We start from the raw sequence: 17,665 nt of genomic DNA, 5'->3' as shown, positions 1-17,665 counted from the left end.
GTTCTACGAGAAGATGCATGCCTCATCTTGATTCCTACTTACCTCCTATAGAGAATAAAAGTACAAGTGAGAGAACGATTTGATTTAATCACACAATTTATTATTTTTTTTTTCCTATTTTTTTCAGCTAAAATTTCATCTTGTTAACCCACTAGTTGACGCAGAATAGATCTCATCACACCCCCTCCAGAGAAAAAGTCTCAGAAACCATAAACTTCTCATCCCTGGCAATCGTTCCTTTGGGAATCACATTAGCATCCTGGACCTCACATCCCTTCAGCACAGATTCACGACCAATCTGAGCTCGTCGACCAATCACGCACCCGGTCAATTGAGCCCTGGACTCGACGACAACACCATCCATCAAAACGCACCGAATAATGCGCGCAGAAGCAGCAATATGGCAGTTTGCACCAATCACGCTCTCCTTAATAACAGCAGCCGATTCGACAATGACGTTCTCACCGAGCAGGCAATCCTTCTTCGTAATATTACTAGGCGAAGTCACTCCTTCGGGGTAAGCAACCTTGTGAGCATGCGCAAAAGGCGAAGCTGCCTGGCGGCCAACTTCCTCGATAGACGGCAATTTTGCCAGGAAAAGGGAAGTCGAAAGAAGAACGCCTGTGCTATCGACTCGTCGGATGAACGGGGTCGGGCCTCGGTGGACATATGCTAGCATTAGTGGCAGTTCAGTAGCAGCAAATGGATGAAGCTGATCCGCCTGCATTTGGGAGGTCAAGCGATTTCTGGTAGTACTCATCTCGCGGAGGTCGATTACTTTGTCGACGAATGCGCCAGTATGGCTACTTTCGAGGCTGGACCATCCCTGGTCGTTGATGTCTTGGTTGAAGTCAGTGGTCAATCCTAGTTTGTCGCCGAGACCCTTTTGCCATGCTGATTTAGCCCAGGCGCCGACTAGATCCTCGCTGACGGATTCCAGTTTGTTTTGGTGGTGGACCAGGTCTTTGACCCAGTATGGGAAGACGTAGATATGGGCGTCGCGGGAGGTAGTGAGCATCCGGATGCGTGGAAAATTCTGGACGAGAGAATGACGAATGAGTAGCCCTTTGTCGTGTTCCATTCTCTCCTTAATTGTATCCATCGGCATTGTCAAGAGGAGCTTGGATAGACCGAACCGTGGGGCTGGCGAGCCCTCGGGGGGTGGGATCATGGGTCCTTCGTCTCGCTCGAGCGGTGCAATGGCTACAAAGTCAGTTGCTTCTTCTTGGATGCTCTCCTCTCGGTTTTCGGTTTGGTAGTACACGGCGAGGCCGCCGGAGCGAGGTTCTAGCTGACGATCGAAGAATGACTTGGTTGGAGGAGGGCGTTGGCGGGCGCTTTTGGAATCGTTGTTGTCGCCTTCGCCGACGACACATTGTGTGGCCATCCATGCCTCGAGGATTAACTCACCCGGGATTTCGCAAATGATATCGCAGGGGAGAAGAAGAAAATTGGTGGTGATACATCTCTGGACTTCTAGGAGACGGAGCAGGTCGGCTGTTCCCATTGTCATCTCGAGGCCTTTTGGTGCGACGATCGAGACTGGAGGTGAGTAGAATGATGTAAGGTATGGGTTTTGGTCCAAAGCGGCCCGAAGGGGAGGGTAGGACAGTGGAGGAGTGATCAATGTGATGTCTAAATAGTATCAGCTATGGCTCTAGGTTAAGAGGGCGAGGAGATTTGGACTTACCAGTGATACCTGATCGTCTGCAGAAGTCAATTGCATAGAATACCATGGGTCTGTTGGCGACTTGGATGAGACACTTTGGGTACTCCTCGGGTTTGGAGGTGAATGTATTGAGTGAACCTCCAGGACCACACAGGATCAGGGCCTGAAAGTCCATGGGACCCCCGGGAGGCATGATTGTCAAAGTGGGTGGATGGTAGATCAAGTTGGATTAGCAAGCCTTTAATATGGAACTTGATTTGAGATGAGGGACTGTTTGTGTGGGATACGTGAGATAAAATGGTGGAGAGAGAATACAGGAGAAAGGTGTTGAAGGAAAGATCTGGGGACAATCTGTTTGCTAGGCAGGTCAAATAGTTGAGACCAACTGGTCACGGGTTTGCTTGGACTTCGTATAATATCATATTAGAAGCTCATATAGGGACGCATTCCCCAATATCACAATGTTTTACTACCAGGACTATAGTATGAGATTATTAAGATACACGAGGTTTGAGCTTGCCAATGAGCTGGCATGACAGCTTATCATAGGAGAGCTCCATGTTTTAAAAGGACATATTGGATCAGTTCGACATGATTTGCTCCAAGCATATTCAAGAGAAAAGAACCCCTTCAATTTTCTATTCGAACACTAGCTTTATATGCGTTGAATAAATAATACAAGATGGTATCTCTGTGCCTCAAACTAGAGTAAGGATTGTCTCCCAAACCATCATGCATCCTCCTCAAGCCCAGTGTCTAATTCGGCCTTCCGATCCTTCCTCCAGACAAGCCACCACGAAGCCAGTATTCCAGAGATAGCCGCACACAAGAAGCAAAGACAAATAACATAGGATATTCGATACGTCGGTCCAAACACCGTACTGTATACATGAGGCCCAGCAATTCCACTAAACTGAGCCATTGCATTCGTCAACCCGATACCAATCCCCACAGCCACTGTGCCCTCGAGTGCACGAATACGTTCTGGCCAGATAACGGGGTATGCAGATCCTGCACAAGCAGTGGCCACAATCAAGGCAAGGTACTTGACAATTGAGTTTGGAACTGTGATCAGGATGATATAGCAGATGATTATCGTGCTTTCAACTGTTTCTGATATTAATAGGAACCCCATGCGCAATTTGAAGATTGATGCTTACTTGCGACAGCGGTGGTCCACGGTCTAATCCATCCTTTGTGTAGTAAATATCCAAGAGTATTCAAGAAGAAAAAACATGCGACGTAGGGAGGCTATTGATCACGACCCTGTTAGCGATGTCCTGCGAATTGGTGCATTTCCCTAGATCGAACCCAACTCACAATATTCATCAGCTGTGATAAAGCAGTCGAAGTAAATCCAAGCTCGTAGATAACAGTAGGCAAAGCGTAATTCACTCCAAACCCTCCAATACCATGTCCAATCCAGTACACCGTGAATGTGTACAATGTTGGACTTGAAAGGAGTGCTTTTACGTCTCCCCAGTTCCAGCTTTTGTCTTTTCCAGAGGGTGCTGCAGAGGATAGACGACCTTTGAGAAATGTCCTCTCCTCCTCCGTCAACATGCGGGCGTTCTCGGGGTAGTCCGGAAGACCAAATAACGCTACCACAGACAACACGATCGCCGGAAGACCTTCGATAATAAACAACCATCGCCAGCCTGACAGCCCACCAAGTCCATCCATAAAGCTGATGGCGTATGCCAGCAGTCCACTTAATGCGCCAGATACCTGGCCAAGAGAGTAGAACAGAGCTATTCTCCAACGCAGCTCGGATGGCTTATACCAGAATGCCATGTGGTAAAGCACCGAAGGATAGAACCCGGCTTCGGCCATTCCAATTGCGAACCGCACACACATCATGCCCGGGAAGTCCTGTGCAGCACCGGCAGCGCAGGCGCAGATACCCCAGGACAAAATCAGGACGAACATCCATCTCGAGGGCGTGACTCTTTTGAGAAGGATGGTGTTGGTCGGCTCGAAAAGAAGGTAGCTGTAGGAAAATATGGACTGCGTCCAAGCCCATTGCGAGGAGTTGAAATTGAGCTCTTTCTTAATTCCAGTGCCGGCTTCTAGGTTGATGATCGCGGCGTTGGAGTAGTTGTTGGAATCAATGACTCGAAAGATATATACAATCGAGTAAAACCCAACGAGCCAGAAATCTATCTTTCGCATTACTCTTTTCTCGAGTTTGGTGTTATATTCATTTTCTGAGTCCTTGCGATTAAGCTCATTAGGTGGAGTTGAAGGTATACTGGAAGTAATGACTTCCAGTTCGTCATGCTTATCCAGCGACATATTGTTGGTTTTCGAAGTCCGTTCGATGCAGGAATTGCTTCGAGTAATCTCACCTCATCTAAAGCAAATTCCAACTTATTTTCCTTGTAATGCTTTTATTCTTAAGTGTTATTCGAATCCCTCTAGTCTTGGCGAGACGGGATGTTAGGGCAAGGTGCCATGATAGTTTGGATCACGACATATCACCCCGAAATGTGCATATCCCGAACACATATATGAACTTGTTTAATTGAACCATTATTACTCATTGTTCCTTCATATGGCGGCATGCATGATCTAAACTCCTACAAGTGTGGGGAATCAATGAATGATATACCCAAGGATAATTACATGCTAGACCAATTTCGCTTTCACAATATAGAAACAGACCTAGGGATGAGAATGCCTGAAGATAGTCTATGTTGCCACCTCGGCAACCTTTTCTCTATCTAATTCTTCACTAAAACAGTATATTTGATGTGCACAGATAAATTGCTAGGGTTCATTTAAGCTTCTGCAATGTACATATAACTACAATGTCCATCTTTCCGTTTACATATCAAACTAGGCAGTCTACTGGGCGGACTTGGGTGACAATCCTCAGAAGTTGAAACCCTACCTACTCATCAATTGTCCAATCGCCGAGGATGCTATTATTTCTGCGGCACATTGGCCGCTTCTCTAAGTTCCATGCTAGTTGTTTGGATAAGCGGTAGTGATCCAATCGAAACTGTAATTTTGACTATATTAAACTCCATTTGACGGCAAAATAATGCCGTTCATATAACGCCATCATAGCGAGCATGATACCATACACCCCGCATCTATGGGATAACAGGTGTACACGGAATATTCCCGACAAGAGTATATTGTAGATCCCAATCAGAGTTTTATTTTGAAATAAATATAAAAGTCCAGACTTTTTTCCTAGAAGATTTTTCTGTTTTATCATTGCCGCTATCTGCCATCGAACAGATATGGCTCCTTCCGCTATAGATGAACAAATCCCAACCGAAAAGATCGCTATTAAGCCATGGAGCCGACCTGCGCCTACTAATGAAAAGCTTGATTGGGCACCCCTAGTTGAGATCGATCTTTCTCGTTTCGACGAACCGGGTGGAAAGGAAGAGCTCGCAAAGCAATTATACGATGCTGTGACCCGAGTCGGATTTTGGGTAGTCATCGGACACGGACTCGACGACGAGCGTATCCTCCGCCAATTCAGTATCGGCAATGCATTTTTCAAAGAGAATCTCGAGGAAAAGCGAAGCTTCGAATGCAATTTTGCCGCAGGCGAGTATTTCGGCTACCGTGAAAACTCAAGATGGATTGGAGAAACGGGTGTGAAAGACAATATAGAAATGGTACATACCTATCAACATTACCATTGAATCTAGTTAACACGTACAGCTCAATGTTCCCAAAGCCATCCCCGCATGGAAAGATGTTCCTAAACACAGAATCGTCCGTCAGCACTACGATGAGATTTCCAGCTTCCATCGTGATCTTTTCGACAAGGTTATCCGCAAGCTATTTGTCTTGATGGCTATCATCCTAGAATTACCAGAAGACCACTTAGTCCAGGCCCACGCCTATGACAAGCGCTCTGATGATCACTTGCGATACATGATCTACAACACTCGCACTCAAGAGGAATGGGACAAGGCGCAGGCGTACACTAAGGGCGGTCACACGGACTTTGGTAGTTTGACTCTGCTCTTCTCGCAACATGTTGCTGGCTTGCAGATCCGGACGTCAGATGGGGAATGGAAATACGTCAAGCCTGTTGATGGTGGGATTACGTGTAATATTGCTGACACATTATCGTTCCTTACCAATGGTAAGTGGTTATATCCGTTATGATGGTATTTCGCTAACTATGGACGATAGGCTTTCTCAAATCGACGATCCATCGTGTTGTTACACCTCCCAGAGATCAGATCGATATCCCCCGTCTGGGGTTGCTCTATTTCTGTAGACCGGGTGATCATACCGTGATGAGAACTGTGCCCTCGCCTTTGCTTGATCGTCTTGGTCTTCTAACTGAAGAAGATAAAAACCAAAGTACCCCTGCCCCCACAGGAACTGAGTATGTTCGAGCGAGGGTTCGAGATGTTCATCATAAGACTGTGATTGATCGCCGAGAGAATACTTCATTCGAGTTCAAAGGACTGAAAGTGCCGAATTATTATCAGTGATAGGTTTCTGATGATAGGTATAGCGAACTATATTTCTGGGTCTATATATGATGATTAGTAGTAAGTGATAATGTCAGGGTTCACAAACAATCAAAAGATGTAGCTGGTGATAGCTTTTATTAATTCTTCTAGGTCATCAAAGACTCTCACGTGGCATCATTTGTAAAGTTATGCCTTCTCGCCTGAGGCATATGACACCTCAGCCACAAGTGAGTCATGTATGGAATTGTAACAAAACCTTCATATAGTAATTTAATGAGAGTGGGGAACACAGTGGGTATGATCGTCGCACCTGGGCAATTCTGACGTGGGGTAGCCTCATGACTAGACTATGAAGATATCACAATGTCTCAGTATGTAGGATTTGTTCTACAATTATTATCTTTATAGTGATAGTCAAGTTTTCCAATAAGACATTCAATATTTCATAACACGTGCAAAGTAACTAATCCCGAGGGGGTTGTCGAAAGAGTGTGAGGCTGACAGCCTTGTCCCAAAAGGGTACATGTCAATATCAAAGACAAAGGAAAATCTCGGCCAAAAAGAAACATTGGAGACAAGCTTCTCCACATAAAAAAATGAGTCAGAGTAACAACAGCCAATAAAGCGTGCAGTAAAACCGAACAAAAAAACATGAACATCGTCGACTTTCCGCTTCTGTCATTGGCCAATGTCCCCCGCACCTGCATGCTCCTTCTGGGAGCACACCAGTAACGAGGCTAAGCCAAGCCTGCAGATAAGTGCAACCAAAATAATCGAGTCACCAAATCGGGGTTTGGAAATGGGAAGTCCCGCAAATCCAGAACCCCGAAGTGCACTCGGGTCAGAGAATCAAAGCTGGAAAACAGAAAGGTGAATTTCCGAGGGCGCATCCAGGCAGGCCCTATCAATCCAGATCATCCAAGACTGGGGTATGGGGGTGTTTGTATGCTCGTAATGTGCTAATCACATTACGGGATACGACCGTCTTGCGGTCAAAAGGGGGGTGGGCAATCAATGCCCATCGCGAGTGAATTGGGGCTTGTCCAAAGCGATTGGGGTGGGGTGGGTGTAATCGTAACCAGATAAACCATAGTCGAAATCCCTTGCCAGGTACGTTGCCAGGTATACGTTCACCTGTGCTTGGGGAAACGATCGACGTACCGGCGAGTCTCAGAGTGACGTCCCACACGCTCCAATTGGTCGACGCTGTACAAGGACCCGCGGCTGGAGGATGGGCGTTCGGGAGAGCCAGAGCCACCAGGTGAGCGGTACACGATGGAAGTGGGAGAGCCAGAAAGACGAGGGGACCTCTCGATGACCTGGTAAGCCTCGGGGGACATGGAGCGAGGGCGAACCTGCTTGCCGCTGACCTTGCGAGCTGGGACGTTGTAGGTCTGGTCATAGCTCAAGGACTTGCCATGCTGAATGGATTGCGCGGGCTTGGTAGGCTTCTGGATGACGACAGCCTTCTCGCGGATGTGCATGCCTTGCTCGATAGCTGTGAGAAGCTCACGAGTAGCGTAGGCATCCCGGGGCAGCTTCACTCGAGTTGACTTGCCACTCTCCAAGTCCACGGAAGAGTAGTGCTTTCCGCTTTGGCTGTAGAGGTAGTTGCGGAGAGTGCGAGCGCGGGTGTTGCCCGACTCACACAGTGCATGTCCATCCTTGTGTGTCTGAACAGCATGGGAGCAGGGGCTGCAGTGGCCGGCGTGACGCTCGAAGTCGTCGACAACCAGCTTCTCGTCGTCGTGGAGATCACGCACCACGGCTAACGGATCTATTATCTCGATGGGAGCAGGCATTGTGTTGGTACGGCGAAGGCCAAGTAGGCGTCTTGTCAGACTAGGACGAGGAGGAGATCTCTCCTTGGTAGTTAAAGTCGTTGGGTCGACCGTGTATGAGGTTGTGCGGTGGGGCGACAGCGTGGCTGATTTATTGGGGGGTCACGCGAAGATGGTAGATGATCACCGTATATAGATGATAGGATGTGAAACCCAAGTGTCACAATGGATGTGTAAGGTGAATGTCAAATGTATGTAGATTGAGGCAGATATTCAAGTGGAATATGGGTGGGGGGGGAGGCTATTATATAGATGTCATGCAGGTATAGATCGGACCCTGTAGCCTGGAGCGTATGGTGTCCGCTGGAGCCTTAGAGATCTGCAATACCTCCACGGTACTTAGCGCCTCACGCTAAAGACACGGGAAATGCAGGTGCTATTCTTGTACCTCACATCTCTATGAACTGTGGCTGTTGAGGCTGTGCGTTTTGGCTTCCAATACCGCCGTATTTGCACTTGTCATTCACCTGATTGGCCCAACTCTCATAATTCACGGTCAACTTTCTATTCCCACTATCTCCCTTTCGGTACCCCGACTTGATTTCCAAGGCAATTATTATTTTCCACCTTATTCTTATGACATAAACTGTCATATTTGATTTTACTATCTTACTTGGGTTTTATTACGCATGTCATACACCTTGACAAGGGTCCCGTGCCCCCCTGGTCCCCCCTGAAAACAGGCCTTAGGTTGGCGTCATTTACAACCTTTGACTTGACAATCGGAAATAGAACCCTCAAAATATTCAATTAGATCCAGTACATTCACAAGGGTATGTTTGATCGCAGGGATCTTTCCAGCCTATTCCCCGCCCTGATAGGCTCCCACAACCGCCGCGTTGCGATGAGCGTCTACCGAGACAACTTTGGCACTCCTCAAACCACCTAGCTGGGATTTCGAGCACTGTTCTCTTGTTCCATAATTGGAGATACTGAAGCGTTTCAGACTATCTAAGAATAGTGTTCGACCCTGGATTGTTTATTTTGGACCCCACGTTTGATTATCACTAGCCTCAACAACCCCCTCTTAGCCACAAGCCACAAGGTATATGGTGAGCTCTCATCCAGTGCTTTTTTCCCTCTATCGCCAATGTAGAAAGACTGCTCAGCCTCAGCCTCAATTGCACTATCTCTGATTCATGATTCGATGCACCAGCCACTGATGTTTTCTTTCTCAGAAACTGCTTACTCCCAATTTCTTGCTTGCTGCGCCGCTGGGCGCTCCAGCCAAGGATCCTTATACGATCATGATCTTGTTTTTGGTTCTTGCTCTTCCTTTCTGTCTCTTTCTGTGTCTTTCAGCTTATGTCGCTTGACGAGGACTCCAGGCTACCATTTCTTCAGTACGTTCTTTCCCTACCTTTCCATGCACAAGAAGCCACATTGTTTATTCCAGGGGGTACAATTCCACATGACCTCGAAAGGCCAGATTGTTCTTTTTTCGTCGTGCTCTGTTTCATCACACGCCAACTGTCTATTCATGGATCATCATGATATATCTCGTATCAAGACATACCCCCGGACATTTATTCCCTGTTCCCATACTAATCGCCGACCAAATCATGGCCAAAGCTAACCCTACCGTACTGCCAATATCAATTGTATTATTGCAACCTCTTTCAACAGCCCGGCCGGGCTAGCTCAATCGGTAGAGCGTAAGACTCTTAATCTTAAGGCTGCGGGTTCGACCCCCGCGTTCGGCTATTCCTAAAAACCAAACCTGAGATTTCTTTTTTTTTCGGTTGCAGAAAATTCTGCTTGAGCCTCCTCGCTCATACTCGAAGTTGACTGGCTGATATGGCCATTTTGATCCACTAGTGGGTCGGGCCGATTGGAATTGCCCGAGAAAATCAACGGGGCAATGACAGTCATGTACGGAGTATGATTTGCATATTCGCATGAACAAACGAATAGTAGATTACAAACATTCAGGCATGTAATTGTTCTTCACCGAGTATGAGTAGCAAGGTATCATCCAGACCATTTGTGGCTTACCAGGCCCGTGCGCAAGGCAGAGAGCGCCTTATGACAAAGGCATGACAAGGTTTGTCCTTCAGCTGGACAAGGATCATTGGAGATTATAGTGTTTAGACATTGACTGATATTACCAGGCAGTAACCGTGTTATTGGTAGTATAATTTGTTATCACAGGCTTTATGTTGACGATCCTGCACGGCAATCACCAAGCCTCCATGTTAATATATATCGCTCAGCTGAATACATATAGTGCTTGCATTAATATACCGGTTTTATATCGCGATCCTGGACCTACCTGCATATGATATCCAATTCTAACTCCTCTATATGGAATATATCCAATGTCTACCGGGTGCTCTGAGAGATCTAGGTGGAGAAGAACAGGGTTACTCCTAGTATACCAGACTAGCAATGCCGGCTATAACGGACGACAATCATAGGTTGGAAGAAGATAAAATTTGCCACCTAGGCAGATTCCCTTATTCCAAGGTTCATTACCCCTCAATATGGTCGTCCGCCTGAAGTTGTAGTAACCAGTCATGGGCATTATGGACATGTATCTTCTAGGCAACCTTTGCCTATGCTTCCCCTCTTTCGTCTATCATCGTAGCATTGGTTGAATGAAATTACATGTAGGTACGTGTAGATTAATACTCGTATTGTGGCTAGGCAAATTGGTATATGTAGGTACCGTATAAGCCACAGCTCTATATCCAACGATGACCGCCAATCTAAAGATCAATACGTAATGAGTAACTACAGCGAGAGCGTTCTAATTACTTTCCTTTAGTATGCGACGAGGTTTGTCTTCGACGGGAGGCGAGAAGCTTAAATGATATAGATTCACGACTGATACGAGAAAATATGCCGAGGGTTGACTTGGTCCATAACTACCTCCTCGACGTTAACAAAGATTATACTTGTAAAAGCCCATTCGACAAATAAAGCAGCTATCAACTAATATAAAGGGGCACCGGCTGTTCGCTATAATGGTCATTTCGCTTCTATGTGTCAAAGAGATCAGGCTCATCAACTTTTCACGCAGTCTGTGTTTCGTTTCAACTTCTGTACGTAACATCATGCTGTTGTTCGTATGCTCCAATGAAGTTCGTAAGGTTGGCGTTATTGTTCTCGGCCTCGTCTTTGCCTTCGATAAGCATGACCTGGCCCTTCGAGCTTGTGTCAAACTCATCCACGTATACTTGGAACTGCTGTATGAGTTTGACAAGCAGTGACTATATTGATTGTTTATATATATCGGTCCAGTCAGTTGCTTTAGCTCGGCGAATTATTTGCTGGGTGTATTCTCTCGGCTCATTGCCGGTTTGGACATCTTCCCAGGTGTATCTTGTTTATCCACTCCAGGAAGCGCTTCTGCCATTGGGGTCAGGGATAACCATTGAACAGTCCATCTCACAAATTAAGCCCTTTTCCGGCCTTCTTTTGCTGTTGACCTATAGAACTGACAAGGCATCTGTTGAGTATATAGTGTGAGAGAGATGATGGAAGAGAGATCTGTATTGTGAAATCTATGAAGGGGGGTCACTGGTGTTTATACCCCTGTAAAATAGCAAACGTACTAGCAAACAAAGGGGGCCGGGTGCCCGGAATGGTGATTACCAAACTTCCCAAGGTTGCTTCATCTATCTCTACTTGTTGGTATGATTCAATATTTGAAAGTTTCTCTCCTTCTACAATTATCTTTCATCACCTGCACAACGCACCCTGTCTATCGTTCTTGATATGCAACGGAACGGAATATTCTGCCCTTCAAAATGAACACGATTGACCAAGAAGCAACGAAGGGTCAAGAAATGGTGGACACGCAAGAAGGAACGGTACTTCATTCGCTGTCTGGTCGCACCGTTTTCCGACTTGGCGACAACCTCGTGGTGAAGTCGGGTCATATCCGACCCCAGGAAGGAGAAGCACTTCGTTTTGTTGCAGCAAATACGACGATACCTGTACCTAAACTCCATGATATTCGCTGGGAAGACGGCAAGATCATCGCTATCGTGATGGATTACATGCCTGGTAAGCGACTTGATAAAGTATGGAAGACTTTAGAGTTCAACCAGAAGCTCTCCATTGCCGATGAGTTACACTCCTACATGAACCAACTTCGTGAACTAAAAGGTGATTACATTGGGGGTGTTAGTCGCAGCAAAGCTATCATGAAAATATCTCGCAATCGAAGGAGGACCATTTGATACCGAGCAGGAATTCAACGAATTCATCCTAGGAGATATGGTCGACATAGCGCCAGATATGCTACGACACTATGCCAAATTCGCACTTACGGATGACCATGAGATTGCTTTTACACATGCTGATTTCGCCCCGCGGAATATTCTTGTTGAAGACGGCCGTGTCACAGCTATTCTTGACTGGGAATATGCTGGCTGGTATCCGGCATACTGGGAATATTGTCAGTCGTTTCGGCATCTGAGACCGATGTATGACTGGCCAGAATACCTGGCCCGTATTCTTCCACCCAAATTTGAGAGAGAATATATCGGCATGACTTTCTTAGCTCGTGTGTTGAATCACTAGCTAGTGACACTGTGGATATTACCCATGCAATTATGAACCTAGCTAGACTAGGGATGGCATAAACCATGCTCTCGCCTGCCTAACTTAGCTTCGGTTATGCAGTTATTCCTCAATTCGACAAGTTGAAACATACATAATTCTACTCCAGACATGATCCGACATCGAATTGGCATCGCCGTAGGGACATCGTGCTCTGGCTGTGGGGCACAATCTCCTTTGTACATTAGTCACAGTTGGTGCATATTTGGGGGCAGTAAAGAGGATCTCTATACTGTTAGCTAATAGATGATCTTTCTATAATAGTTTAGAATGTCAAACAAGGCTTACGCTAAGCTCTTGGAGTATGCGAAATCTAAATAAGGCCCACGCCACGTGTAAGATGGGGGCCAATTGATTGGAGAATTCATCCACTCGGTACTATACCAAAGCCCTAAGAATAATGATGGTGACCAGTTCCCTCTTTGGGAACTATGAATATAGCCAAAACGATCGGATGATTTTTTTAAATTGGTAGTCACCTAAGAACGGCATTAGAAGACGCTCATCAGGGCCCGAGCTCCGGCCTATTCTTGTCAAGGAAACAAATATAAGGGGCTATAAATGCCTTCGTACTGCCCTATTGTTCGTATCCATCTAACTGTCTATCATTGAATTTAAAATGCGTTCTATCTTCCTAGGAACGTCTCTGTCGCTCCTTTGCGCGGTCAGCGTAGCTGCTGTCCCTCACTCTACCAGGGCTTCTACATCTCCTGCGGCACCCTCTTCAACTCCTATCTTTAAGATAACGAAGCTGGCTGCATTGGCAGATCAGGCCACAGGAGCTTGGAAAGATGCTCAGTGTACTGACAACATCACCGATGCGACACTGGATCCCACAAGTCGTTGGAATGCAGCCAACGCCGACGATGCCCTGAAATCCGCCCTGGATGCCTGGGCTACTTCTGGTCCTTCTACTGGCTTGGGCTTCCCCGAGTTCATTAGCAACTACTTCTCCGGTCCTGACAACTGGAACTGTGCAGACATCGGTAACACTGCTTGTTCCACAGTGTTGACCTGTAATCAGGCTCAGTATCCCGCCGGGTGAGTAGATCTCAGACTTTTTACAATACACAAGTGGAGGCTAATAGGGCACGCAGTTACTTGATCATGAATTCTTTCTCCTCAATCCATCAGGTATGTTATCTTCTTCCTAGATTTCACAGGCAGTCGACTAAATAAGAATACCTTCTACCAGCTTCATCAACAAACCTACAACGCTCTTGGAGACGCCCTCAATGCAATGCAAAACGATATTGGTGCCTTTTCGGGCATCTTTGCTCCTCAGCTCAAAGAAGACATTGAACTCATCAAGTTCATTATTGATGCCATAGTCATGGTGGCTAGCGTCGGCAGCTCTTTTGCGTGGAATATCGGTAAGCGTATGTTCTGGCCGCAGTATGGTCGGTGCTAATGTTATATCACGATTATAGCATTCAAAGGCCTCAGTATGGCCGCGTCCAAATACTTTTCCATGGGCAAAGACGTAACCAACGCAGCACTCATTTCTTTTACCACCTCGATGGGTAAAGATTCACTGAAATCGTCGGTCACATATTTCTTCCCACATTTACCCTCGGACTAACGTATAACCTACAAACAGGGCCAAAGATGCATTGGGCACCCAGAATAGCATTTCCTCCGCTCTTGGGGTTTACTTCTCAGCTTGGACTGGCATGGAGAGCGGATATACAAGCTCACTCTTTGCTGGAGAGGGTAATGATACTTCAATCGGCCCTATTAAGACTTTGACCACCAGCGGCGCAATGCTCTTACTTTCGTCCAAGGTGGATTTGACCGGGATGACGAGTCAGGCCCAAAAGATTCTTTACGGACAGTTGATTCCGGCGGCTTGGGCCCAAGCCCCTGGCGGCTTCCATCCCCGGATTCTGTAAGAACACCACCCTTATATCATTATACCGACAATGAGTTACTAACCAGTTATATTTTATCGACAGACGCAAAGCCGGAGCTTGTTCTAAATCAATCGATGAAGACGTTCTCTACTACTCGGATAAAGCCACTCTCGTCGGAGGGTACGTCTGCTACAATAATGATGCTTTCTATGTCGTGAATGCCGATTCCCGTCCTGCCCACCAACCTTTCGGAGCCCTCCCCGGAGGAAACCACGAAACACTTAATGGCGAGGCATGGGGTGGCGTCATCCTGGAGGATATCGTCCAGAGCTCGTACCAGGCATACCAGCTGAACGGCAACAAGAACGGCTATGAAATGCCAGCTCTGTCAAAGATCATTGACGGAAAAGGCACCGAGGGTGATTCAGTTTTCGAGAATGGCATCCGCACCCCTGGATTCTTCAACTTGCCAATCTGCGATGATATCGTTGCAGCAGCTAACATCGTCCAGAATGGCGATGCAAGTGGGAAGTACTGGCCGTGCGAAGCACCAGAAGGATACAATCCCAGCGGAACTAATGTGGTATGTATCCGTCGAAATCAAACGGGGTACTTTTGCTAACATTCATGAAGCACGTCAACAACGGATGCATCAATGTGGATGGTGAGACCTTATGCAAGTCTAAGACTGCGTCTGCCAGTATGTTTCCATTCTGAAGCCTTGTATTGGCACTGGTATCTAACAACACAACAGACATCGCAGACCAAAGTACCGGCGACAGTGTGGCGACTATCTACGCGCAATTCGATGGAGACAACAAGACTGGCTACAAGGTTGTTCCAGGATGCAAGCTTGAAGCTTCCTGGCCTCGTGCTTATGGTGATGTCTACTTTGGAGCTGATAACTGCCTTTATGATTCGACTGGCGCCAAAATCAATGATCAGTGTTGCACCGAGGCGACACAGGACTCGGTTGTCAACCCATACTATGGATATTAGGTGTGAGTGTGTTAGCGTGGGCAGTGGATGGCACAGAGTTTTCATTACTTCAACTAATGGGAGTATGAGTGTGTTGAGGTTGTCGATATGAGAACTTAATATATTCTTATTACGGGAAAAATCTCACATTTGGCTCGAATTGTGTATCTCTATTGCGGTATATAGTTGCTCACCTACTTTGCTAAATATATATCTCTTTCAAATATTTGTTCTTGTAGTCCTGCTTGATTGTCTTCATTTTCATTGATTGTTGCTAAATGTACGAGATAGGATGTTTACATTTTGACTTTTATATGAGATTTATGGCACAAACACTGATCTATGAGCCATCCACGTCTCAATTGACCCTCGCCTAATGCACAAAGATGTAAAACGAAAAAATAAAAAGAGCAAAAAAGAAATCTCAGGTTTGGTTTTTAGGAATAGCCGAACGCGGGGGTCGAACCCGCAGCCTTAAGATTAAGAGTCTTACGCTCTACCGATTGAGCTAGCCCGGCCGGGCTGTTGAAAACGATGGGAAGAAATGGCTAGTTATGGGGCAAAGACCGTCTAGGCCATTACATTACTGCATTAACTGTTCACCTTTTTGCTAAAGCCAATTCCCAGAGTATATATGTTGTAAGGGTATATATAACTAGGCACCCCCTTGGAAAGCCTCCCCAAAGAGCACAAGCCGGAGTTCACCGACAATTGGCGAGGGGCATATGCAAAAGTTACACCTGCGGGGAAACCCTTGGAATGATTCGAGGATTTGCCGACGAGGTGGGTTTGTCGGAAGAGGCAACGTGGATGAATGTCCGATTTGCTCGGACGTTTGTTCAGATATATAAACCTCGGATGAATAAAGGGATGGCTGGATATTTGCTTTTCTGAACAATACTTTGTTACTCCCAACATGCAACTACGAGGTACGACCAAGTAAACCCAATCAACGAGTATACATACTCACCTGTATAGAGAATAACAATGACCTGTCTGAGATCATCAATCGCCACCGACCAGATCTAAAGTCATTCGAAGATGTCTATCGCCACCTACACACCAATCCCGAACTATCAGGCCAAGAAGAACAAACAGCCAAGATAGCCTCCGACCACCTCAAAGCCACTGGCTTCGAAGTCCACACCAAAATCGGTGGCCATGGCGTAGCAGGCATCCTCCGAAATGGAACAGGCCCAACAATCCTCCTACGGGCGGACATGGATGCCCTACCCGTAGAAGAACAAACAGGCCTACCATACGCAAGCACCCGGCACGTCAAAGACGAAACAGGAGCCGACAAGCCCGTAATGCACGCCTGCGGCCACGACTCCCACGTCGCAACACTAATGGCCGCCGCGACGCTCCTGCACTCCGCGCGCGATAACTGGTCCGGAACATTAATCTGCATCTTTCAGCCCGCCGAGGAACACCTCGACGGCGCAAAGGCAATGCTGGATGACGGACTATACGACAAAATCCCCAAGCCGGACCTCGTGCTCGCGCAGCATGTAACGCGCATGCGCGCGGGGACGGTCAATCTCCGCGCTGGCCCGCTGCTCACGGCTGCTGATGCCTTTGATGTGCGTGTGTTTGGGCGTGGAGGGCATGGCTCTGCGCCGCATACGACTATCGATCCGATTGTGCTCGGGGCAGCGATCGTCATGCGGTTGCAGACTATTGTCTCGCGAGAGGTCACGCCTGGGAAGTTGGCTGTGGTAACTTGTGGGAGTATTCATTCTGGACAATCGCCGAATGTTATCCCGGCGTATCTGGATCTGCAGTTGAATGTGCGGACTTATGATGATGAGGTGCGGAAGCGGGTGTGTGCTTCTATTCATCGTATTATTGAGGCGGAGTGTATGGCTGCTGGGGTTGGGAAGAAGGCTGAGATTAAGCTTACTTCTTCGACACCGTCGACGATTAATGATGGGAAGACTATTGATGCTCTCCGTGAGACTTTCCGGCCGTTCTTTGGTGATCGGCTTGTTGATATGGAGCCCCCAACTGCTAGTGAGGACTTTTCTTTGCTGGCGACTGCTGTGGGCGCACCTTATGTTATGTGGATGTTTGGTGGGACTGATCCTCAGATTTGGGATGATGCTGTTGCTAAGGGGACTGTTGATCAACTGCCTAGTAACCATTCGCCGTTCTATGCGCCGGTTATCCAGCCGACATTGTGTACGGCTGTGGATGCTATAGCACTTGGGGCTTTGACTTTCTTGAAGAGAAAATGAGTCTAGACGGTCTAGGTATTATTAGTTAGCTTTCGTAAATATATTTAATATTCACAAATATTCA

At 46.9% G+C, this 17,665-nt stretch overlaps 5 protein-coding genes across 5 annotated transcripts; 2 read left to right on the top strand and 3 right to left on the bottom strand.

Annotated features, from left to right (window-relative positions):
* Window positions 1-175: 175 nt before the first annotated feature.
* On the bottom strand, window positions 176-1,862 carry PGRI_019320 (translation initiation factor eIF-2B gamma subunit family protein; the record flags this gene model as incomplete). The annotated part of the gene is made up of 2 exons (XM_040789645.1): window positions 176-1,635; window positions 1,691-1,862. The coding sequence occupies 2 exons, from the start codon at window positions 1,860-1,862 to the stop codon at window positions 176-178; spliced, it is 1,632 nt and encodes a 543-aa protein (XP_040646598.1).
* A 537-nt stretch (window positions 1,863-2,399) lies between these two features.
* PGRI_019310 (Major facilitator superfamily domain, general substrate transporter) lies at window positions 2,400-3,964 on the bottom strand (the record flags this gene model as incomplete). The annotated part of the gene is made up of 3 exons (XM_040789644.1): window positions 2,400-2,776; window positions 2,830-2,920; window positions 2,990-3,964. 3 exons carry the CDS (start codon window positions 3,962-3,964, stop codon window positions 2,400-2,402), a joined length of 1,443 nt encoding a protein of 480 aa, XP_040646597.1.
* A 956-nt stretch (window positions 3,965-4,920) lies between these two features.
* Window positions 4,921-6,141, top strand: PGRI_019300 (Oxoglutarate/iron-dependent dioxygenase; the record flags this gene model as incomplete). The annotated part of the gene is made up of 3 exons (XM_040789643.1): window positions 4,921-5,307; window positions 5,354-5,783; window positions 5,834-6,141. The coding sequence occupies 3 exons, from the start codon at window positions 4,921-4,923 to the stop codon at window positions 6,139-6,141; spliced, it is 1,125 nt and encodes a 374-aa protein (XP_040646596.1).
* Window positions 6,142-7,253: 1,112 nt separating this feature from the next.
* Window positions 7,254-7,925, bottom strand: PGRI_019290 (uncharacterized protein; the record flags this gene model as incomplete). Its single annotated transcript, XM_040789642.1, has 1 exon — window positions 7,254-7,925. The coding sequence occupies one exon, from the start codon at window positions 7,923-7,925 to the stop codon at window positions 7,254-7,256; it is 672 nt and encodes a 223-aa protein (XP_040646595.1).
* Window positions 7,926-16,280: 8,355 nt separating this feature from the next.
* PGRI_019280 (putative zinc metallopeptidase) lies at window positions 16,281-17,601 on the top strand (the record flags this gene model as incomplete). Its single annotated transcript, XM_040789641.1, has 2 exons — window positions 16,281-16,293; window positions 16,343-17,601. The coding sequence occupies 2 exons, from the start codon at window positions 16,281-16,283 to the stop codon at window positions 17,599-17,601; spliced, it is 1,272 nt and encodes a 423-aa protein (XP_040646594.1).
* Between the last annotated feature and the right edge of the window lie 64 nt (window positions 17,602-17,665).

This window comes from Penicillium griseofulvum (genome assembly GCF_001561935.1).
Source record: "Penicillium griseofulvum strain PG3 chromosome Unknown contig_80, whole genome shotgun sequence".
NCBI lineage: Eukaryota > Fungi > Ascomycota > Eurotiomycetes > Eurotiales > Aspergillaceae > Penicillium > Penicillium griseofulvum.
Note: the sequence above shows the minus strand (reverse complement) of the source record. Positions and strands in the feature narration are given on the sequence as shown.